General features: G+C 41.2%; 1 protein-coding gene across 6 annotated transcripts in view; it reads left to right on the forward strand.

Annotated features, from left to right (window-relative positions):
* The first annotated feature begins 1684 nt into the window (after positions 1 to 1684).
* Lcor (ligand dependent nuclear receptor corepressor) overlaps positions 1685 to 24236 on the forward strand; it is a 101231-nt gene continuing 78679 nt past the window's right edge. For 5 of the 6 annotated variants that reach the window (XM_029472808.1, XM_029472809.1, XM_029472810.1 and 2 more), the window contains exons 1-2: positions 2121 to 2329; positions 2553 to 2626. In XM_029472808.1, the coding sequence (XP_029328668.1) occupies positions 2253 to 2329; positions 2553 to 2626 (151 nt within the window). In that variant the 5' untranslated portion in view covers positions 2121 to 2252. Of the gene's footprint in view, positions 1808 to 2120; positions 2330 to 2552; positions 2627 to 24236 lie in introns of those variants that run through there. The other variant, XM_029472812.1, reaches the window with a different exon arrangement.

The raw sequence follows: 24236 nt of genomic DNA on the forward strand, positions 1-24236 counted from the left end.
TACATTGCTCACTTATTAAAAACAACAAAATGTTTTATGAAGCACTTTCTCCAACCATCACAGAAAGTTGCTTAAAATCTACAAGATTGAAACCCACCACCTAGTGGTGAGGAAAGGGATTTCACGCTAGCGATAGGGAACAGGATGGCTTCTCCCAGCTAGAGTTCATTTCCCTTTGGTCTTCTCCCCACCTAACCCAGGGTAGTAATAACCACACAGAAACTCAACGAAGTCTGACCTAAGACTTTATTTGCCAGGGGTCTTGCTTTAAGACACGGTCTCATTATGTTGCCCAAGCTGGCCTGGCATTTGCAATCCTGCCTCTCAGCCCACCGAACTGTTGCTATTACCAGGTGTGCACCATCATGGTCGGCTGATGGTGTAGTAGTCTAAAGCGATGAAACAGTGCGGGCTTTGAGAATTGTGGAAATCTAATTGGTTCTGAGATGGAAGGCCTACTACCCGTACTCTTACTCCTATCCAAGAGACCCACCAAGTCATTCTTGGGGCAGTTACCCCAGTTCCCACGCCAGAGTGCCCTCCCTTCACAGACCCAGAACCTTTGGCTTGATACACATCAGTGGAATCCCTGAGGTCAAGTGATGATTTTGTTTTACCTCCAAAATACTTACTACTATACTACAAAAATACTTACATTTAAATATTTAGAAGGAATGCACTCTCAAATTCTAAGGGTGAGGAAGAGGCCAAAGGCGTAGAAACCTAGCTTGTATTGGTAAGTAGCCATTTCCGTTTTTTTTCATTTCCTATTTCCTCCTTGCTCTTTCTCCTCTCTCTTTCAAATAAATCAAGTAATTAATAGTGTTATGTTTAAACAAAACAAGGCTCCCTGTGCAAGGTGGTTTAATTATCCCAGAAGGCACCTGGAAATCCTTTCTCATCAAAATGTTCTGAGTCCTTTTCCTGAACTACGGATCTGGACGTATTTCCCAACATATTCTTAAGTTGTTGTTTGAAAGTTTGAAATTCATTTTCTACTAGCACATTTTTTTTTCTCAGCTCTCTTAAGACTTTCAGCTACGATCAGTCTTGCTAGTAGAGATCCCCTAGGCTTTTTATTTGACTTTAAACCCTTTTCTTTTTGCTTTTTTTTTTTTTTTTTTAATTGGGGCTTATGAATACCGGCGAAGAATTTCGATAACTTAAAACCGAATTATCCACTTCACCTTTGCAAACCTCGGGGCTCAGTGCCTCCAAGGGCATCCGGGCATTTATTCCTATTTCTGCTCTTGCACGGCGCCCCCGTGGGAGGAGCCGTTTCGACCGAGAAGTTGCGAGAAGCAATGGTGCGGAACTTGCAACAGTTGGTGCGGGCCGATAGGCAGGTAGGAAGTGATAGATGGGACTAGTTTAAAACCCAAAAGCCCCGGGGAGGGCCGGGGCCGCCGTGGCCTGGCTGGAGAGCGAGGGCGGCGCGGGGACCGAGCGCCGGCGTAGGAAGACGCGGTTCCGGGCGGGGCCGGGGGACGGGACGTGGGACGCAGAGCTGGTGCGCGGGGACGCCGGGCGGGCGGGCGGGAGGAGGAGCGGGCCGCCACGGGGCCACGGGGAGGTGAGCGCAGCCTTGCCCCCGCGCCGCCCCCGGCGGGAGGCGCGACGCCCAGGCCACGGGTGCGTGCGCGGCCCCGGGCGACGCGGCTGGGCGTGCGCGGGGCCGCGGCGGAGGCAGGGCCGGGCGGGCGGCAGAAGATGGCGAGGGTGTGTAGGCGGCAGCAATGCTCCGTTGAGAGACGCGGCTTTCGGCAAGAACTGGACTCGTGGCGCCACAAGCTCATCCACTGTGTAGGTGAGGCCCTCCACCGGTGCCCCGCGCCGCCCGGCCGCCGGCCGCCCGTGCGTGGGAGGGAGTAGGGCAGAGTCCGCCGCGCTCCGGCCCCGCGCGCCCTCCCGGGCTCGGCCCCCTCCCCCACCCCCCGGAGCGCGAGCGCGCCGCCGCGGCGCCCCTCCCCTCGGCTCGCGGGGCGGGCTCGGACGCGCGGCCTCTCCCCCAGCGGGCGCATTGTGGACGCCGGGCCCGCCGCCGCCGCCGCCGCCAGCGCGCCGGGACGCACGGGGTCGCCCCCACCTGCCCTCGCCCCGCGCCCCTCCCCCACGCCGGCGGCGCGCCCCGGTGCACGCGTGCACGCGCGGCGGCGCCCGGGCGTGTGCGAGGCGTGAGGTGGAGATGGGGGCGGAGGGAGCCGGAGCTGTCACAGGCCCCGCGTCCGCCTGAGCGAGCCAAGTGGGGTGTCATGGCCGCGGGGGGCAGCGGCTGCACTTCCTCTGCTGGCAGCGGCGGCTGCGGAGTTAGTCCTCGACGCACGGGTCGGTGTGTGCGGATTTGTGTTTGGCGTGCGCGCGCGGCGGGGAGGCCCGGGTGGGAAGCCGGGCGGGGGGACACCCTGGTCCCCTCCGCGGAGCCCCGGCGGCCGGCGACCGGCGCGCTTCCCCGGGCGGCGGGAGCGTGGACGGGAGCGGGGGGCGCCCGGGAGGGGCCGGGCGGCGAGCTGCACCTCTCACACTGTGTGTTTTGTCTGTTTTTCTCTCCCAAGGTCCCGTTTCCCTCTGTGCGGCGGCCGGCGGGACCATAAGGGCTTAACTCACATATTTAACCCCCCTCCAAAAAGTAAGTGGCCCTTGTGGTGTCTGCTCCACCCGCCGCCCCCTAGCCTCTGTCCATCCTTGTGTCTGACTCTAATGTCCTCAGCATTGTTATTTCCCCGTCTCTGCTTCGGTGCGGCTGATGTGTGGGGAAATGCCCTCTCGTCGTCCTCTGTCCCCCACGCCCAGTCCTCGGGGAGGCCCGGAATTCCAGCCCCCCGTGTGGATGGGGCGCGTTCTAGGGAGTCAGGTCTTCCTCAGACGGACCTGGGAAATTCTGTCCGTCCACTTGGGCCCGGGGTCCCCTCTTTCCCGACGGGGTTTCGTTGGAAGGAATTATGCAAATCCTGCTTTCTGGTGTCCATTCAGCGGCAATTTCATGCGGTGAGAAGTTCTCTTTGTTGTGCGAGGGGGAGAACAGACACTGATTTAATAGACATATCTGCTGGGGGGGGGGAGGGGGGAGGGGGTGTGGAGAGCCTCAGTTTGGAAGAATTACAGCACTTGGTTAGCTCAGTCTTTGTGTTTGAGCCTTCTGGCTTGACAGGAGGGTCTGCCCTTTACAATGTCCCATAAGGGATGCTTTTTTGTTATAGATGAAAAAGCAAAACTAAAACTTTAAAAAAGTGGAAAATAAGGTAACCTGTACTTAGAGAAAATGAGCACTGCCATTTTTTGCAGTATTTCGTTATGAAAATGTGTATTGTGAATTTATTAAAGACTTAGACTGTAATACCAAATGTAATTAATTCGGTAAGATATTTGATACCACTTTGGTTGTCCAGAGGTTAAAAGTATATATTTTTAAATGTGTACTTGGGTAAATAATACAGATGCGAGGAATTTTTGGGGAGCAGGTGATTGACCTTTTGAATACAGGTTAAAATTTCCCTCTCTCCAATCCAAGTGCCCTGCCCTGCCCTCCAGGAAGCAGCCGTTTTGGCTCTAGCTGTCTTTGCTCTCTTCTGCTTCTGCTTGTTTTGTTTTTCATGACCTGTCACACATTTGCTATAATGTGACATGGGCTTAAGCACTTAGGAATTACATTATTTGTCATCGTCAAGTAAGTGTGCAGGGCAGGCTTTGAGAAACATCTAATTGAGGCGTTTTCTGGATTCTTGGTTAATACAAAAGACTGAAACTATTTAGAAGGGTTTTGGTTTTGTTTTACTCTTGGTGATTGATTGTGTCCTGGAGGGCATCTTAGTGCTTAAAATACTGTGGAATTGAGAAATGCAACCCTTCAAATTTCTTGTGTAGATACAGCTTTTGTTTAAATTATTTCAACGAGTATTCCTATGCTGTTTGCTTTAAAGTCCTTGTGTTCTGTGACCTCCCCTTTCTTTTCATTAATTGTATTAGTGGTTGATAACTGCTTCTGGACAAAAATGTTTTGTTTTGTTTCCTAATAAAATCCTCCTGTGAACGCCTCAGTTGACTCTCGGAGTCAGATGGATTCTTTGGAGAATGTTTCTGAGCTGGTGACTGATTTTTTTTTCTGTGCGTATGTTTGGGACTCTAGATTTCCATTTTTAGATGATGTCCGGGAGCTTTTAGAATCCCAGCTACAGATGGTATTTTAAGTACTAATACTTATCGATAATTGCTCAGCTAAGTCAATTGGGCGTCATATTTTCTCTTTTGTTACATGTAATTTTGTTCTCTCAGGGGCGTGTTTTAAGTGGTGCTATGAGGTTTGTGTTATAAAGGGCTGGCAGGCTATAGTTTAAAGGGAGCTGTGGTGTTTGTTACCAGATGCAGTAGCTCTTATCTTAGTAGGATTTGTTCTGTGCAGGTAATCTTCTGACTCTCCTGGTTGATTATCTTAATATTTTAGGGGTGTTTGGTTTCTAAGTGAAACTTAATTTATAACAGTCTTGGGGTTAAAAATGAAATTTCAGTCATGATCAGGATTCAGTTTTCCTTTTTGCTGTTTTTGGCACAGAGGGAGTAAGGGGCCAGTGATGTCTGGAAGACAAGTTAACGGAGTCAGTAATAAGTTTGAGTAAATACAGAGTGAGTAAAGTGCTTGAGATCAGAAGTGTTTGAAATTTTGAAGTGTTTGAAATGTCTGCAAGGATTTTACTAACTGAGCCTCCATAAGCTAAAAACCTGAAATCCCAGCTGCTCCATACCCAAACCATTTTGAGCACTTTGGATTAGAACAGACCCTAAACTGAGGTCAGACAGTGAAATCTGGGAGTGGATGTTTGTTTGCCTTGGCGTTGTTGTGGAAGGTGCCAGGCAATCCCTTCACTCTGTCTGAAGTGATGCTGTCTATTGCTTGGCTGACCCTTAACCTTACTATATCCTCAAGCTCTTCCTGGTATGGGAAAAGGTGTGATTTTAGCTAGTTCTAGTTTGACTAAAAAAGAACAAGATAAATTTTTTTGACTCATGGAAAGGTATTTCAAGTAACTGATTTTTGTCAAATGTGTTTATAGCTACAACAATTCTAGAGATATTTGAAAATGCCAGTTTTTAAACCTAATGAGTTAATAAGCAGGATGGCCTTGACTTTTCTAATAGTGAGAATTGATTATTTCATGTCTGTGGGCACTTCTGAGTACCTGTCCAGTCCCTTAGTTTACTGCTGTTGCTAGGAATGAAGGGCAAAGGTAAGAGATTAATTCACCTACCATTTAAGCCAACTGCCTTAAAAAATAGACATTGTACACAAAAATTGAAGGGGGCTCCTCTGAATTTCAGGAGCTTTTAGTGGGATTTAGCTGGGGTGCTCTCCCTGCACTTGGGAAGCAGAGGCAGTCAGATGGATCTCTCAGATTGAGCACAGTTTGGTATAAAGAGTAAGATCCTGCCCTTTTCATTTTGATTTGTGTTTTATTTCTTGAGTCAGGGTTTCCCTATGTAGGTCTTACTGTCCTGGCATTCAGGTTGGTCTCAGACTCAGAGATTAACCCGCCTCTGATTCTGGAATTAAAGTTGTGGCTGGGCACATTTAGCCCTAAAGCTGTTACTTTTGTTACGAGACATAACGTAGGCTGGCTTCAGACTCACTGTGTTGCCAAGGCTAACCTTGAATTTCTGATCCTCTTTGCTTCCATTTTCTAAGTGCTGTGCTGATACCTGTGCTGATACCTGTGCTACCACATCTACCTTTTTATTTATGTATTTATTTACTTTCAAGTTAAACACTTATCACTCCTGTACATCTTTTAATTTGTCTGCAATACCCTCCCCACAGGCTCTGCCTCCTTTTTTCCTGTTCTGTAGTTGCACATTGCTTTGGGCATCATTCCATTATAAGCCCTGTTTTCATTTGTTGACTCTTACATAGAAAAGGACCCTAGGTCTGTGTCTTGAGATTTTAAATTGAAATAGAAGTCCCATGTAATAAGTTTAAATTGAAATAGAAGTCCCATGTAATAAAGTCCGTCCGTCCGTCCTTCCTTCCTTCCTTTCTCTCTTTTTCTCTTTCTTAAGATAGGACCTCGTATAGTCCAGGCTGGTCTCAAAGTCTGTAGCCTCAAAGTCCTCATCTTCCTGCTTCTGTATCTAGAGAGCCAGGCTTATTGGTGTGTGTTACCATGAATGGCAAAATTCACCTTTTTTGAAATGTACAGTTTCTGCTTTCTAACTATTCACAAAGTTGTATACATACCACATTAATTCCAAAATATTTTCATCTCCATAAAGAAACTCCATGCTTATAGGCAGTCATCCCAGCTCTTCTTTGGCTTACCTCTTGGCAGCTTCTAATTTGCTCTCTGTTTCTCTGGGTTTGTCTAGTCATGTTTCTTACAGTTGAAATCATGCTCTCTATGGCCTTTATAACTGACTTCTTTTATATACCTTAGAGCTTTTAAGTTTCATCTGGGTTGTAACATGCATCCACAGTTGTATTCCTTTTATGGCCAAACAATAATACTACTTTATAAGGACAGTCTACATTTTGTGTGGACATTTAGCATGCTTTTATTTTTTTGTTTTGGATATTACAGTTATGGTACTAAGAGAATTTGTGTACAAGTTTTTCAGTGAGTATGTATTTTTCATTTTCTTGAGTGTGTACCTAGGTGTAATTGATTGCTCATATGATAACTGTGCTTTAACTTTTTGAGTTTACCATTTTTCAAAGTGTTCAGGGATAGTTTATATTCCTGCAACCATCATCCTTTAAATGTCCCAATATTTTTCTAAGTGCACATAACATATTTTTTAACTGTCTGGTTTTGTCCATTCATCTTTCCTCTCCTTATTTTTTTTTTTTTAAATTATGGCTGTCCTAGTGAGTGTGAGTTTGTATCTCAATATGTTTATTTGCATTTAGTTAATGTTTAGATGATATCAGACATCTTTTATTTTGTTTATTGGCCACTTGTCTGTCTTTGGACAACAGTTTATTTTGGTCTGTTATCCACTTTGCAGGTGGGTTGTTACTGTTGAACTGTAAGAGTTCTTTATGAATTCTGAATACTAGACTCATGTTAGTATATGTCTTAGAAGTAATTTTTTTCTCAAAATTACAAGTTAGCAAGGAAACAGATGTAGTGTAATGGAAGCTAAGTGAAAGGCGTGATGGGTACAAGCAGTGGAATATGCAGTGAGATGGGAATTGTCAGTAAAGGATTGCTTAATTATTTTTTCTGTGAATCAGTAAAATGATGAGCTTCTTTTTGACATTTTATAACATACAGGTACATAATGCTGTCTTAATCTGCTAAATTGCTTCCTTTTTTCCCCCAGTGATTTATTTATTTTTATTTCATGTGCATTGGTGGTTTGCTTGCATGTGTGTCTGTGTGATGAGAGTATTGGATCCTCTGGAAGTGGAGTTACAGGGAGTTGTGAGCAGCCATGGAAGTGCTAGAAATGAACCACTGTCCTTTGGAGGATCAGCCAGTGCCCTTAACTGCTGATTTCTCCAGCCCTGACTTTCTGCCTTTTAAACGTTAAAACACCATAGGCAGTATGGTGTGCCATGTTACTCAGTCACATTACTCAAAATTGTTTTATTCTTGAATTTTGGATAGAAAACTGTTGTCATAAAATTTTGTCTTAACTATATTCTATTTTTGTTTGAATAGTGAGAAAATTCTATATTACTTTTTTCTTTTCTTTCCTCTTTCTTCCTCCTTTTCTTTTCTTTTCTTTTCTTTTCTTATTAGGGTTTCACTGTGAGCTCTGGTTGGCCTGGATCTCATAGAGATCCAACTTCTGCCTACTTCCCTAATACAAGGATTAAAGATTTGTACTACTAGGCCTGGCTCATTTTAAAATTTAAAAATTTAAGATTTTTAAAAATTTTTATTTTATGAAACCAGAAACCTATTGAATTAGTTTATGGGAAATTAAGAATATTTTCCCCCGCTAAACTGTTCTTAAAGGATTTTAAATTTTGTTATAGCTTAGTTTCTCTGATTAGAAAGAAATTTATTTACTTTCATTGTATGGGTATAGGTGTTTTACCTGCATGTATGACTGCATCATGTATGTACAATGCCCATGCAAAGGAGAAGAGGGTGCCAAGAGGGCACTTGGAATCGCAGCCAGTGTTCTCAACCACTGAGCTATCTCTTCAGCTCCCTGTTTCTCTCATGTTTTAATTAGGTAGGTTTGATGTGCTACGAAGTGCCAGGGGAAATGATGTCCTGTTGTGCTACACATACATAGTGAGACCTTGACTCATGTATATAGCACAGCAGTTTTTGAGCTCCTAGCAGTCTTCCTGTCTTACCCGGTGAAGTGCTGGGATTTTAGTAGGGACCCTCAGCCCACATGTTGGGATGGAGCATTGGATGAGGTATGCAGCAGAGTTAACAATCCAGAGCCTTTGCTTAATGGATTGTGAGAAACAAGTTAGAAAAGCTAGACAGTAGTCATTGACAGCTTCTAATGATTTTTGTCTTGTTTTTATTTTGTTTTACATTTTATCTATTTTGTTGAAGAGAGTTACTTGAGTAGATTAATCATTTTTTTCTGAACTAGAAGCCAGCAAAATTACAGGCATAAAATCAGTATTATTTTTATGTACTTCTTATGAATTTGTGTATGAAATCATTGTAAAATTCTTAAAATTCAGAGTAACAGAAAGAGCCATTTTTGTGTAATGTGCATTTTTTAATTGTAGGAGCAGATAGGTCAAAGGGATTGTTAAAAGGAATGGATATAACCAGTGTGCTTAGATTGACATTTTTAAGAAAAAGATTTATTTATTATTATATGTAAGTACACCGTAGCTGACTTTAGACACACCAGAAGAGGGAATCAGATCTCATTACGGGTCATTGTAAGCCACCATGTGGTTGCTGGGATTTGAACTCAGAACCTTCGTAAGAGCAGTCAGTGCTCTTACCTGCTGAGCCATCTTGCCAGCCTCTAGATTGACATTTTAAATTTTGGTGATGGTAAACCAGAAATCAATAGTGCAATTGTCATTTTATGCTAAAGAGAAAAAAAAATTGCAGTTAACCTTATAGTTGTACTGAAACTAGTATAGCTGTGGCATAGCAGCCTGTGTTACAGCTCTTGAACCATACACAGATAACAGAAATTGAAGACAGTTTATAAGCCAGGTTGTCTCAGTTTTTTATCAGCTTAAAAAATTGAATATAGGGATAAAAAAGTATCAGAAAGTCCATTGTTAACAGCATTCTCTACCTACACTGTTTGCTTTTACTCATTGTTTGCCTTTTGAGACAGGGTCTTTACTGTGTCGTTCAGGCTGGCCTTGAACTCACTGAGATCTGCTTCCCTTAGCCTCCCAAGTACCAGGGTAAAGGTGTGTGCCACTGTGCCTGGGCATTTCTACTTTTTGCAAAAACATAAACGTATTTTATTGTTTTTATTTAGAAATGTTGGGAGGTAAAGGTAAATGTTAAAAAAATTATGCCGGGCAGTGAGTGGTGGCGGTGGCTCACACCTTTAATCCCAGCACTTGGGAGGCAGAGGCAGGCGGATTTCTGAATTCGAGGCCAGCCTGGTGTACAGAGTGAGTTCCAGGACAGCCAGGGCTACACAGAGAAACCCTGTCTTCAAAAACCAAAAAACAAAAAAAACCCAAAAAATGATCTGTTAGCTGCTTGGAACAATGTTTTGTTCGGTGGTGTGGTTGAGAGTTGAGAGTAGTTGCTCTTCAGAGAGCCTGGGTTTGGTTCCCAGCGCCCACATGGTGGCTCACAACCACTTGTAACTTTGTTCCAGGGAAATCTGATGGCCTCTTCTGATTTCTGAGATTGCCAGGTCATGAGGCATTCTCATATGCATAAAAGTAAATAAATTATCTATCCTTTTAAAAATGGTTAGTTAGGAGGCTGGAGAGATAGCTCGGGTTAACTGGCAAGGTATGGTGGTGCACATCTTTAATCTCAGCACTCTGGGGGCAGAGATAGGCAGCGTGAGTTGAGGCCAGCCTAGTCTACATAGTGAGATTCTGCCTCAAACCAACAAAGAAACAAATAAATGTAGACCACTGGCTGCTCTTAAAGAGGACCCAGGTTCAGTTCCCAGCATGCACATAGTAGCTCATAAGTGTCTGTAACTGCAGTTCCAGAGGTCTGATGCCCTCTTTGCACAGTCAGATCCTGCATGCATGTGGGGCACATAAGCTCACACAGCCCACCCCCCAAAAGATAATAATACTAATAATAAGTGAAAAAGAAAGCCACTTTAAAAAATTGGTTAGTTAGAAAATATTTAGTAATATATCTTACTGTAACATCAGCTTTTAGTTTAGCATAGATTCTTGCCTTATATCTGTTGAAACAAACTGTTATATACTTTTGGTTTTGGTTTTTGAAACAGTCTCACTATGTAGCTTAGGCTGGTTTCACTCATTGTGTAGTTGGGGCTTACCTTAATCCTCCTGCCTCTCCTGCTTCCTATAACCAGAGTGGATCCCACCTAACTGGTGTGTGTGTGTGTGTGTGTATGTGTGGAGTGTGTGTGTAATATGCATTGGTATATTGCTGCATGTATGTCTGTGTGAGGGTGCCAGATTCCCTGGAACTGGGGTTACAGACAGCTGTAAGCTGTCATGTGGGCGCTGGGAATTGAACCCAGGTCCTTTGAAAGAAAAAACCATGCTCTTAACCTCTGACCCATCTCTTCAGCCCCCTGGCTAATATTTTAATATTAGAATTATCTGAAATTAACATCTCAGATATAAGTAAAATAGAACCAAACTCTTTTTGAAGCGTTCTTTTTAAATAACTTGTTCTGATTGCTGTTTGAAACTAGTTGCTTTTACTTGTATTATTGATGCAAAATTTTGCAATGTACTGCAGCATGGTCTTGAACTCATATGATCCTGTTGCCTTAACTTTGCCAGTGTTTTGGTCATAGACTTATTATATCACTATATCTGGTGGGGTTTGTTATCTTTTTTTCCTTAAAGGTAATGAATATGGTACACAGATACACATGCTGGCAAAACACCATATACATAAAATAAAAATTATTTTAAAACTTTAAAAAAAAAAAGATTGCATAATGGGAAGCCATGCTTGTCAGGGTACTTGTGTCAGAGGACAGTGTGGTAGAACTGGTTCTCTTTCAACCTTTACATGGGTTCTAGAGATTGAACTCAGAGTGCCAGGCTGCTCTGCAAGTGACTTTACCTGTTAACTCTCTGGCTGGTCCAAAAGCAGGGTTTTAATTAACATATTGATGGTGCATAGTAATTGATTCATTTTGTCATTTGTATGTGTAGATATTGTGCCTGTATGTATATCTGTGTATCACTTGTGTGTCTGGTACCTGAAGAGGCCAGAAGAGGGTGTCTGGTCCCCAGAACTGTTACAGTTGGCTGTGAGCTTTTATGTGGGTGTTGGGAATTGAACCCAGGTCATGTGGAAGAGCTGCTAGCGCTCTTAATCACTGAACTGTCTCTAGCTCCTCACTGTGTATATAAAGTAAATTTTTATCTTTTGGGTTTACATCAGTAAGAAACTGACTTAAGTTTAAAGTGTTAAATAATTATTTTACTTAAGAATGTGTGTGCTGGTGTATGTATGTATGTATATATGTTTACATGTGTCAGTGCCACGTGTTTATAGATTCCAGCAGAAGGAGCCTTGAAGGAAGCTGAGGCTGGAGGAAGTTCTACAAGTTTGTGGGTTGCAAAATTAGTTCTTAAGACTAAATAGGTATTATTTCTTAAGAAAGAAATGGGTATAGTAGGCAAAAGTCTATAGATAAATTTAAATGTGACTCCAGTTCCTTTGACTTTGGCAGTCTTCTGGGATTGCAGCTCCTTAGAGGCTGTTGTCCTGCCCTAGCACTAAGAGGTGTGGCCTGTTTGGATTTCTCATCTGTAATTCTGATTCAGTTCAGATGCGGACATACTTGATTAGGGCTGACTCTAATATTAAAATTACTGTTGATCCCCCCCACCCCCCAGGGTTTCTCTGTATAGCCCTGGCTGTCCTGGAACTCACTTTGTAGACCAGGCTGGCCTTGCCGCCTGCCTCTGCCTCCCGAGTGCTGGGATTAAAGGCGCTCGTGCCACCACGCTCGGCTTTTTTTTTTTTTTTTAAGATTTATTTATTTTATCTATATGAGTATACTGTTTCTGTCTTCAGACACACCAAGAGAGGGCATCAGGTCCTATTGTGAGCCACCAAGTGGTTGCTGGAAATTGAACTTGGGACCTCTTGAAGAGCAGCTCTTAACCACTGAGCCATCTCTCCAGCCCCTATTGATATCTTTTTAAATTTGGATAGAGAGGGAAGACAGATAGACTGAAGCGGAATTAGTCTGCACAGTCCCCAGGACGCCAAGGCTTGCTGGCAGCCACTGCAAACTAGAAAGGAGCAGAGGAGAGTCTTGAGGGGCATGCCCTCGGTACCTCCATCTCCAAGTTCTAGTCTAGCTTCTGTCTTTGCAGGTGGAGCTGCTTTCCATCCAGTTTGGTGGCTTGGCTTGTCAGAGCACTTTTCCAGTGCTCACAAAGGCTTGTTTGATACCTGCTGAACGGGTACTCTACACTAAACCTCTCTCCCTAGCCAGTTTTAGTTTTCTTCAAAGTTCATTTTTTTAAATAAAATATTGACAAAGTTTAATCAGTGGATATTTCTTACATTTTAAGTGTTTTATGGGAATTTTCAATGCCTTTGCAATTTATATGTTTGACATTTCCAAACAGAATATTGGATTAAAATTTCCCCTCTCATAGTAATGTGATTAATCGATTGTATTTATTAAACCCTACACTTCAGAGTTTAAGTTACAGTTTAACTGAAGTTAGTTCTCAGACTTTGACTCCAAAAGAGTATAGCTTCTTGTGAACCATTAGTGACACAAAATGAGATTCCTAGAGTAAATGTGAGCCAAAAGCCAGAGTGTTTAAAAAAAAAAAAAAAAAAGATGTATCTAAGCATTTGTCGGTTGTTGAGATGGTAGTTAGTACTTTGGTGAGACTGAACAAAAACACTAAGGGCAGCTTAAATAATATTTCTTGGTTCACGTTCATTTTCTGCCGGAAGTTGGTTAATATCTTTAAGGCTGACTGAACTTTAAAAAACAGGGCATCTTCTGATATATCCAAGTTTCTATTTTTTATTTATTTTTTTTTTTGTATTTTTGGAGACAGGGTTTCTCTGTATAGCCCTGGCTGTCCTGGAACTCACTTTGTAGACCAGGCTGGCCTCAAACTCAGAAATCCTCCTGCCTCTTCCTCTCGAGTGCTGGGATTAAAGGCATGCGCCACCACCGCCCGGCCCAAGTTTCTAGCTTACACATGTATATGTTTGTTTCTTGATGACAGTGTTTTGCTATGTAGTTCAAGTAGAACAGAAATTTGTATTCCTCCTGTATCATGCCAGCTTAAAAGTGGGTATTTTCTATAGCTACCATAATACTTAAAAACTCTGTGGTGTATGAATTCACTTTAAAGGAACTTAAGGCTGTATTGGAAAATGGAGTTTGGGGATGTGGCAAAACCCTCCCCAAGCCCCACCTCCAGAACTCAGGAAGCAGAGGCAGGTCGGTTTTTGTGAGTTCTAGACCAGCCTATATAGTGAGACCCTGCCTCTCCACCCCACTCCCCAATTCCTTTTCCAAATTCACTAGAAGAAAATAATTGATTCTGTCTTAGATTAGTAATAATGAATTTGATAAAGTTGTTTTTCATTGGTATATGTTTGACACTGACACTTTAATAATTTTAGTGATATGTTTTAGTTCAAAACCAAAAACTGAAGAATTAGTGAAAAGCCTGTTTCTATCCGGTGACTACCTACCGACCTCTGAGACCAACCAGAGCTACATAGTGAGATCCTGTCTCTGGAAAAAACATGAAAAGAAAAAAAAATAAACAGTTAAGTCTCCTGGGCACTGTCCTCCAGTTTTTCAGTAGGGATAGATCTGAAAGCTGGGTCCCTTGGTGCTACTGTAGGAAGCCTGAAACATGTTTGTTGGAACGTGATCACCCAGGTTGTTGGTTTGTTTTTTTTTTTTTTTTGCCATAAGTTTCAAGAAAGTAAGGTGATCATTATGTAGTCTCTCTAGGCCACCATGCCCTGCCATGCCTATAGGCTCAATACTAAGGGAGGCCAAGGCAGGAAGAGCATGAGTTCAGGGGTTACAAAGCAAGACCCTGTCTCCACAAAACAAAGCAACAAATTGTTCAGACGGTGTCTGAAAGTTTGGCCATGTATTTACCTGATATTTACTTAATTAGGATAGTGGCTTTTCTTTAATTAATGTAGCAGAAGTTGATTTTGTTAGATGATTCTGCTTTTTATTTAGTGTGTTGTAGTAAGTTGGGGAAGTTTGTTTCTCTTCCTCTAACTTGAGCACTATTTAACTCTCACATACCTGATCTCTAGAAACCGCAGGAGCAGCTCACAGTACAAATACGCAGCAGGGATTAATAGTAAATGTTCCCAGCTGAGACAGAACCAGCAGAGAGAAGAGTAATGACACAGAGGCCAGTACTGTGTTTACAGAGCTGGGCTGACAAGGAAGTACCGACTCTGACTCACAGGGACTCACCGAGAAAGTGAGTGTCTGTCATCTCAAGGCACACTGATTCACTAAGGGGTGCGGGAGTAAGGAGGAGCATCGTTTACCTCGGGTCATTAGTGTAGAAGATGGTTTGGTTGGATTGTGTTTTAATTTAGTCATCTGTTTACACAGATATGGCAATGATGACTGAGGGGACAGAGCAGATTCTGTCCATACCACACAGGCTGTAATAGGAGAGATAGGGCATTGCAAGTGTTCTGAAACAAGACGGTTCTCTGTGTGTGTATATTAGGGGGGTGGCGGTTAGAAAAACAAATTCAGGAGAGTTTTGAGAAACTGTAATTTGCCAGGTAAAAGAGCAGGAGGAGTTGAGTAAACAGGGAGGAGAGGAGGGAAAAGTAGTCTTCTAGATAGCTTTTAGGAGACCTTGATTTTCAAATATTTTTTTTCACTATTTATTGCACTTAAACATGCCTTAAAAAGACTAAACTTTGTAGGATATTATAAAACCAACCAACCAACCTGTCTGTCTGTCTGTCTATCTGAGATGGATTTTTACTGTGTAATCCTGGTTAGCCTGAAACTCACTTTGTGAAACAGACTATGTACACTCTCTTATGACCTTCACCTCCAAACAAGATGCAGTCTATTTCCAAGCCTTTTAGAGCTGTCTAATGTTCTTTTCCAACCCAGCCTCTGCTCTTACATGATTGACTCTTGTCAATAACAATTAGTCTAGCCTGCATTTGTTTTTGTTTCTCTATAATGTAAATGAAACATGTAGTTTTTGGTGTGAGCAAGGCCTCTTATTTAAATGTAATGGTGGTGCTCAGTTTCTCAGTGCCCTGGTTGTCCTAGAAGCTGCTTTACAGACCAGGCTGGCTCTTGAACTCGAGATCTGCCTGCTTGTGCCTCCAAGTGCTGAGATTAAAGGCTAAACATAATGTTTGCATGTGTTGTGTTAGTAGCTCATTCACTTTTCTTTAACGATTTGAACTATAATTCATATGACATATAATTGTTCTATTTGAAGTATCTAGTTCAGTGATTCAGTTGTGCAACTATTGCCATAGACATTTTAGGGTAGTCATTCTTCTTCTTGTATACCGCCAACAAGCTGGAAATTAGTAATTTTACTTTGTACAGATTCAACTGTTTTGGAGTTTTGTTTGGTGCTTCACCTACAGAGTACTGGGACTATAAACAAGAGCCACCCAGCTTACTTAGTTCATTTTTAGTGGTTGACTAGTGCTTCATTGCATAGTTATATCAGTTTACCCATTCTGATACTGCTAAATCACTGGGTTGTTGGAGGCTGTTGTAGAAAGACGGTTTTAAATATTTCTGTGAAAGTCTCTGTCATCTTAACCTTGGATAATCCTAAGTGAATTTGCTGGGTCAGAAGAGAGAGAGGTGATGCCTGTTTTTATATGAAACTTGATAGTTCTTTGTAGACACGGACGTTTCCACTTCCGTTCTCTTAAGTAGGTTATGTCACCACCTTAAATTCTCGCTTGGTACTCTTCCTAATTTGAGGAAGCTAACGATAGTTTCATATGCCTCTTGGGCTTTTTAAAATGGCGGTTTCCCACCCCCAAGGTTGTTTGTTAGTTTTGTTTCTGTTTTTTTGAGACAGTAGCTGGTTAATCTTTTTGTTTTTCTATTTAAGGTCTTTATATAAACTAGAATCTTAAAGTTACAGCATTGTTACTTTGTAAAATTTGCCTAAAAATAGTATGAATTACATACAAATTTTGCAATCATGTTTGTCACCAAAGTGGCCCACTGGGATTTTAGTAGACTATTGAATCTGCATTCATTTAGTGTATTAATTTAGGGTAGATAGCTTTAATACTGAGTTTCCCAACATGATATGGTATAAGAAATAAAAAATGCCTTTAAAAAGCCATTTCTGTCTATCTGTTTGTCTCTCTCCATCCATCCATCATCCATTTGTCCATCCATCCATCCATCCATCCATCCATCCATGTATTTATTACAGGGTCTCACTGTGTAACCCTGGCTGGTAGGGAATTTAGTCATGTAGACAAAGCTTGCCTCAGAACTCACAAGATCCACTGTCTATGTGTCCTGAGTGTTGGGTTAAAGGCGCGACTCCCAGTGGTCAGTTACGGGTTAAATCCTTAGTAGGCTGTGCTTTTAGGTTGTACAGAGCTCCTTTGTATTCAGTCAAACTCTCTCTCCTAAATAGAATTTGCATTTTTATAGGTTTTTTTTCTTAATTTTGTTTTTGTTTTGATGGTGGAAATTGAATTTAGGGCTTGACGTACTCACATTCTAACAGCTTTCACAGTTTTTATGTATATATAACTGTATGATTATATATGATGTTAAAATTTGTGATGTAATGATTTCTGTTCATCTTATTTTGCATTCTTGTTTTACTTGAAGTAAGTACTTGTCCCATAGACAGTTTCTGAAATCAGTGTCTCAGTCCTTCTTAAGTAGAAATATAGATGGCATTAAACTGTACATTTCATTGAGACTAGAAACTTAATCTATGCTGCTTATTATTCTCAGTTAATGAATGGTGGGTATCTTATTTAAATCTGGACAACTTGACTTGAATGCCTAAATTCCTAAACATTAAAAATTTTGACTTTGTACCAGAAGTGGGAACAATTAAAAGAAAACATTTATAACCATAATACCATAATAAAATTACCTCAGACCCCCCCACAAAGCCACTTATATATGCTGTAAACCCATCACATTTAAAGAATAAATCAGATCTTACAGACTATTCATTTTTTAAAAAGATTTATTTATTGTTATATGTAAGTACACTGTAGCTGACTTCAGACACACCAGAAGAGGGAATCAGATCTCATTTCAGATGGTTGTGAGCCACCATGTGGTTGCTGGGATTTGAACTCAGTACCTTCTGGAGAGCAGTCAGTGCTCTTAACCTCTGAGCCATCTCTCCAGCCCCTACAGACTATTCATATCTGAATTATTTTCAATTAAGTGCTATTTGAAATTGTTCTGTCTTCAAATATTAAACCTATTTTAGCTTTTCCCTCTTATGGTAAATTAATCTACTAAAACAATACTATTTGTCTTTCCTTTAGTTTTTCTGCAGTCATTTTTAAAAATTTTGTGTGTGTGTATGTGTTTGTGTGTGTGTGTGTGTTTTGCCTGCAAGTGTGTGTATATACCACATCTAGGTGCATAGTGTGAGCCACCAAACGGGTGCTAAAACTGAACCAGGGTCTTCTCTGAGAACCGCAAGTACTCTTGACTGCTGAGCCATCTCTTTAGCTTCCATTCTATTTAGAGCTAAGGTCTTTTAAGAATCATGGCAGTGAAGCTGGGCGCACACCTTTAATCCCAGCATTCGGGAGGCTGAGGCAGGTGGATTTCTGAGTTCGAGGCCAGCCTGGTTTACAAAGTGAGTTCCAGGACAGCCAGGGCTATACAGAGAAACAAAAAAAAAAAAAAAAAAAAAAAAAAAAGAAAGAATCATGGCAATGAAAAACCTGGCCAGAAGTTTGTAAGCGGCTTTAATAGTTTATCTTGCTCTACTCTCATTGGAAATATTTTGGAACCAAACCTGGTGCCATAGTGCTAATATCTATATCTGGGTAGACTAAGGCAGGGTTGAGATTGCAAGGCTAGTCTGTGCTACATGTTACATACATCTTGTCTTAAAAACAGCTCAAAGAAAATACAGAAGTACTGTGAGTTACTGGGAAAAAATCCTGGGTTGGAAGACAAAGCTTTGTATCTGATAGCACACCAGTCAATAATATGGTTTGCTTTAGAGCCCATTATATCAGTCTTCTTAGAAAACATGTAAATTAGGTGACCCTTTTGTTTTCTAATAATGACTTACATAAAAACAGATTGGAACCAAGCTCAGAAACCCTTGCATTTGCCCTAAAGCAAGTGGCGTGAATGAAATCACCATAGTTTGTAGAGAGGGCACATTACTTTCTAGGAGTATATAATATGCAGGGAGAGTTATAGTTTTATCTTTCTCAGTTATCAATTTCATTCCATAGTTAATAATTCAAAACCTTTTAAAAGGTTTTCATTTTTAAAAATGTTATAAGTTCAACTGTTTTTGTTGACCTGTTGTAGATTGTACCCTGGAATTAGGTGCATTGGTAGCGTCTATCTTGTCATCAGCAGTAATTCTGAGGGAAGAGTTGAGATAACATCTTGAGAAATGTAGGCACTTAACTTCACATTTGTTCTCATATAAAAACATGTGCCAGAAAAGGTCAGTTGTGTTTAGGGGATTAAGATATTTGCTCTTCCGTGCTGGCGCACGCCTTTAATCCCAGCACTTGGCAGGCAGAGGCAGGCAGATTTCTGAGTTTGAGGCCAGCCTGGTCTACAAAGTGAGTTCCAGGACAGCCAGGGCTGCACAGAGAAACCCTGTCTCGAAAAACAAACAAACAAAAAGATATTTGCTCTTCAGTGTAAAAGGCAGATGGGGATATGTGAACTACTGTGGCTTTTTTTGTTTGTTTGTTTTTGTTTTGTTTTGTTTTGCTTTGTATATTCTTATAAAGATCATCTTATTTAAGCCTATCCTAAGAAGATTTCTATAGTAGTTGATTTATTATTGATTTTGATCTTGGTTATGAATATCATAACCAATACCATATATATGTACTATGGGCTGGAAAGATAAGCATATAGGGAAATAAATACCTTACAATCAACAAATGCCATTCTGTGCCTTCCCAAGTTGCAGCACTCACAGACATCAGGATAGAATTATGGTTCTCAATTCATGTCTTTCTCTGTGCAATTTTTAAACATCTAGTTGAATTCCAGATGGACTCAAGTAGTCCTTGTCACATAGAACCAGTTCCTCTGACCAATAAAAAACCTGAGACGAGAACTGCCTACATTAACTCTATATCTTTCATTCTATAAGTTGAGCAGTCGGTAGCTACCTTTGTGTATCTGTACCTTGATAAGCAGCCATAACTGAGAGTGCATATAGAAGATTTAGATGTGAACGCTGCGAAGGGGGGCGGGGGGGGGGAATGTGTGTCACACTGTTACTGCACTGAGTGTAAAACATTGCTGTGCATGCAGAAATGTTGGAGGTGCCTGGTCAGTGTGACACGAGTATGTAATATAGCGTTTGTTACTCTCAGATTTTAAGTATTCCCAAAGGCTGGGTGCTGTGGCACATACTTGTCTTTCAGTATGTCATCCCAGAACCAGGGAGGCTGAAGCAGGAGGATCACATGTCCAAAACTAGCAATAGACTACATATAGAGACCCTTCTCAAAAATTTGAATGTTCAAAGACTCAAGGTAACACTGAATTGAAGAAAAAAAAATTTTTTTAAGATTTATTTATTTATTTTATGTATATGAGTATATGAGTACTCTGTAGCTGTACAGATGGTTATGAGCCTTCATGTTGTTGTTGGGAATTGAATTTAGGACCTCTGCTCACTCCAGTAGGCCCTGCTCACTCTGGTTAACTCTGCTCACTCAGTCCCTGGTGGCTCTGACCCAAAGACTTATTTATTATTATACATAAGTACACTGTAGCTGTCTTCAGACGCACCAGAAGAGCGAGTCAGATCTCACTACGGGTGGTTGTGAGCTACCCTATGGTTGCTGGGATTTGAACTCAGGACTTTAGGAAGAGCAGTCAGTTCTCTTAACTGCTGAGCCATCTCTCCAGCTCCTGGCAGTACTCTTTGTAAAGGAAGGAAAATTGCTACTAATGGCCAAAGGAAATTACTATAAAACCGTGATTGATAAGTTATGATGAAGATATTCTTACAGTAATAGCATTAAGAATTACAATGGGGGCTGGTGAGATGGCTCAGTGGGTAAGAGCACCCGACTGCTCTTCCGAAGGTCCAGAGTTCAAATCCCAGCAACCACATGGTGGCTCACAACCATCCGTAACGAGATCTGGCGCCCTCCTCTGGAGTGTCTGAAGACAGCTACAGTGTACTTACATATAATAAATAAATAAATCTTTAAAAAAAAAAAAAAAAAAGAATTACAATGGAGAGATCTGCCTCTGGCTCCCAAGTGCTGAGATTAATAGCAAGCACCACCACATCCCGCACTGTGCTTTATTTTTGTTTTCTACAGATGTATTATTGGATAGAATAAGATGACAGCAGGCCCACCTCCAGTTCCACATATAGAAGTAAGTACTGCTGTTACCAGTCTGGATATAAGCCTGGAAGAGGAAACAGAAGAGCAGGGATGCATGTAAAGGAATGGTGGGTAGCTGACTGGAACGATCAGCAGTAGCCGGGCAGTGGTAGCTCACGTCTTTAATCCCAGCACTCAGGAGGCAGAGGCAGGCGGATTTCTGAGTTCGAGGCCAGCCCGGTCTACAGAGTGAGTTCCAGGACAGCCAAGGCTATACAGAGAAACCCTGTCTCGAAAAACCAAAAAAAGAAAAAAAACCAACCAAACCAAAACAGAAGATCAGCAGTGATTTAATAAAAATGGAAATGCATTTAAAAGTACTTTTAAGCAAGCCATAATTTGTATAAATTTAAGAGGCAGGGAAATTGAAAACATTGTTACCTTTTAGATAGATGTTGGTTTACAAGCAATACTGTGTTCAGCCTCTAAGAATATCAGAGTTTGTAAGGAAAAAAATTCTGAAAAAAAACCTCAGATCATTGTGATTTTTCTTTTAAGATTTATTCTTTTATGTGTGAGTGTTTTGCCTATGGGAGACTTTTGTTGAGATACTTTAGTGGATGTGAGCATGACAAGCAGATTAGGAATATTTGGAGGAGAGTATGTTGAGACAAGGTTTCACTGTGTGGCTTTGGCTGGCCTGGAGCTCACTATATAAACCAGGTTGGCCTCAAAGTCATAGAAATCCACTTGCCTCTGCCTCCTGCCCCCCAAGTGCTGGGATTAAAGATGTGTACCACCGTACTTGGCAAGACCAGGACTATTTACTAGAGACATGCGGCTCATGTGCTCTAAGATCCTTAGAAATTTGTTATCTTGAGGGCTGAAGGGTATGTTCAGCTATTAAGAGCACTTGTTACTCTTCTAGAGGACCCAGGTTCAATTTCCAGCACTCACATGGTAGCTCACAACCATCTCTATCTTCTAACTTCTTTGAGCACCATACATACATGCATGCATGCAGGAAAAACACTCTTGCACATAAAATAAAATAATTTTTTTTAAGTTTGGTATCTTTCAGTAGTGATCAGTATAAGAGATCTTTCAAGGTATTTGCAGATCCTCAAATTTTATAAAAAGTTTATGTCACTTTGTGTACATCATCATTAGAGATTCTTTGTTGTTCTTGTCTATTTCGTTCTGTCTCATCTTTGACACTGCCATTATTGTGTTAGAAATTCTTCATTAGATCCTCTTGGTCGTCATGATATAATCTCAGCTTTCAGGAGTATTTTAGTTTACTGTTGGTTGTTTAAGTTCATTTATCTGCATGTCTAAGTAATCAGTATAATAGCCCCTAACATTTATACAACATTTAAAATCTGTCACTGACCTGGACAGGTTTCATAACTGCTGTAATTCTGTAAGTAGACCTGTGCTGTCATTTTTCTACCTTTGTATAGTCTATGCTCATTTTTTTTTTGCTGTATATTAAATGAATTCTTAAACTTCAGGAAGCAAAGGTATTAATAGTTTATTAAAAACATATGTGGCTGGAGAGATGGCTCAGTGGCTAGGAGCACTGAATGCTCTTCCAAAGGTCCTGAGTTCAAATCCCAGCAACCAGATGGTGGCTCACAGCCATCTGTAATGAGATCTGATGTCTTCTTCTGGGGTGTCTGAAGACAGCTACAGTGTACTTACATAAAATAAATAAATAAATCCTTTAAAAAAACATATTGCAACAACATTATGAACTAACCAGTACCCCGGAGCTCTTGACTCTAGCTGCATATGTATCAAAGGATGGCCTAGTCGGCCATCACTGGAAAGAGAGGCCCATTGGACACGCAAACTTTATATGCCCCAGTACAGGGGAACGCCAGGGCCAAAAAGTGGGAATGGGTGGGTAGGGGAGTGGGGGAGGGGGAGGGTATGGGGGACTTTTGGGATAGCATTGGAAATGTAATTGAGGAAAATACGTAATAAAAAAATATGGAAAAAAAACCCATATGGACAAGGAAATGAATACGCAACTGAGAAAGAAAGAGAAAAAAGTCCAGTAAACACAATAATCTTAATTTTAATTAAGGAATTGAAGCTGTAAGGTAAACAAACCTCTGCTTGTTTTGCTAGCTAATTTGAAGCTTCAGAGGAACAATCTTAAGGCTGCCCCTGATGTCTAAGCTGGAAAAGTTCAGATATTTAAAGAAAATGATTGCAACAGATAGCAGATCAATAAAGTTCAGTGATCATTATAACACTTTTTAGAGATCTATTTAGTTTATGTGTATGGCTGTATTATCTGCATTATGTATGGTATCACACGTGTGATGCTCAAGGAGGCCAGAAAAGGTATTGGATTTCCTGTAACTCTAGGAACTGGCTGCTGGGAACTGAACCCAGGTCCCCTACAAAAGCATCAAGTGCTCTTAACCATTGAGCCATCTCTTCAGGCTCCAGTTAATTTTTTTAAGATACATTTTTATTTTTAATTTTGTGTGTGTGTGTGTGTGTATGTATGTATGTGTTTGAATATAGATAGCCATGAAGACAGAAGAGGGAATGAAATTTCCTTGAGCCAGAGTTATATATAGGTGGTTGGAAAGTGACCTCTGCAAGAATGGCATATGCCCTCAGCCACCCAGTCTCTCCACTCCTTCACTTTTCTTCTCTTAATAACATCTTACAAAGCAGGGGCTGGAGATGATGTGGCAGGGTGCCTGGCATTGAACCTGTGGTCTTCCCTGTCTCATTCTCTTTATTGCTAGGTTAAATAGGTCTGTGCCTCCATACCTAACTATTATGTGCTTTTTGATTTTGTGAAATAGGCTAAAGCACTGCCCTAAACTATGTTCTAATCTAAAACTTTTAACCCAAATTTAAGTTTAAAAATGTAAAAGCAGTTGGTCCTGTGAAGGCTCTATACCCCAGTGTAGAGGAATGCCAAGGCAAGCAAGCAGGAGTGTGTGGGTTGGTTATCAGGGGGAGTGGGGAGAGGATAGGGAGTTTCCAGAGGGGAAATGAGGAAATTTTACATTTGAAATGTAAATAAAATATCTAATAAAAATAAACATAACAATTATTTTTAAAAATGTAACAGCAGGCAGACCATGTAAAAAGTATACAGAAATGCTTAAGATCAGAAGTGTTTAGATTTTGGAATATTTACATAGACTTTTAGTGACTGAGTTCTGAATTTCTAATCTGAAGAGCCCCAAAAATACAAACCCTTTTGAGGACCATGTTAGAGCAAAGGTGTTTGGTGACTTCAGACTAACTTGAAGTATGTAGGCTCTTTTCAGGATTTTCACTTTTACCATGAGTGTCAGCATTGAAAGGTATTTTAGTGGGAGAATCTGCTTGAGTTTTAGCAAACTAGCTGATGCTTTGAAAAACGGGGCAAGAATCTGGGGATAAGGAATGGGATCCAGGGCTATTGGCACAGATCCACGGTGAGTTCATCACCGTTATTCACCATGTTGTGAGAGGTAGTTTTCTCTCCGTTCATGTAGAAAGAGAGAAAATGTTAAAATCGAATGTACTGGGAAGGTTGAGGTGTGTGGACCCAACAGTTTCCCTAGAGAATAATACGGAGAA

This window comes from Mus caroli, chromosome 19 (genome assembly GCF_900094665.2).
Source record: "Mus caroli chromosome 19, CAROLI_EIJ_v1.1, whole genome shotgun sequence".
NCBI classification, from domain to species: domain Eukaryota; kingdom Metazoa; phylum Chordata; class Mammalia; order Rodentia; family Muridae; genus Mus; species Mus caroli.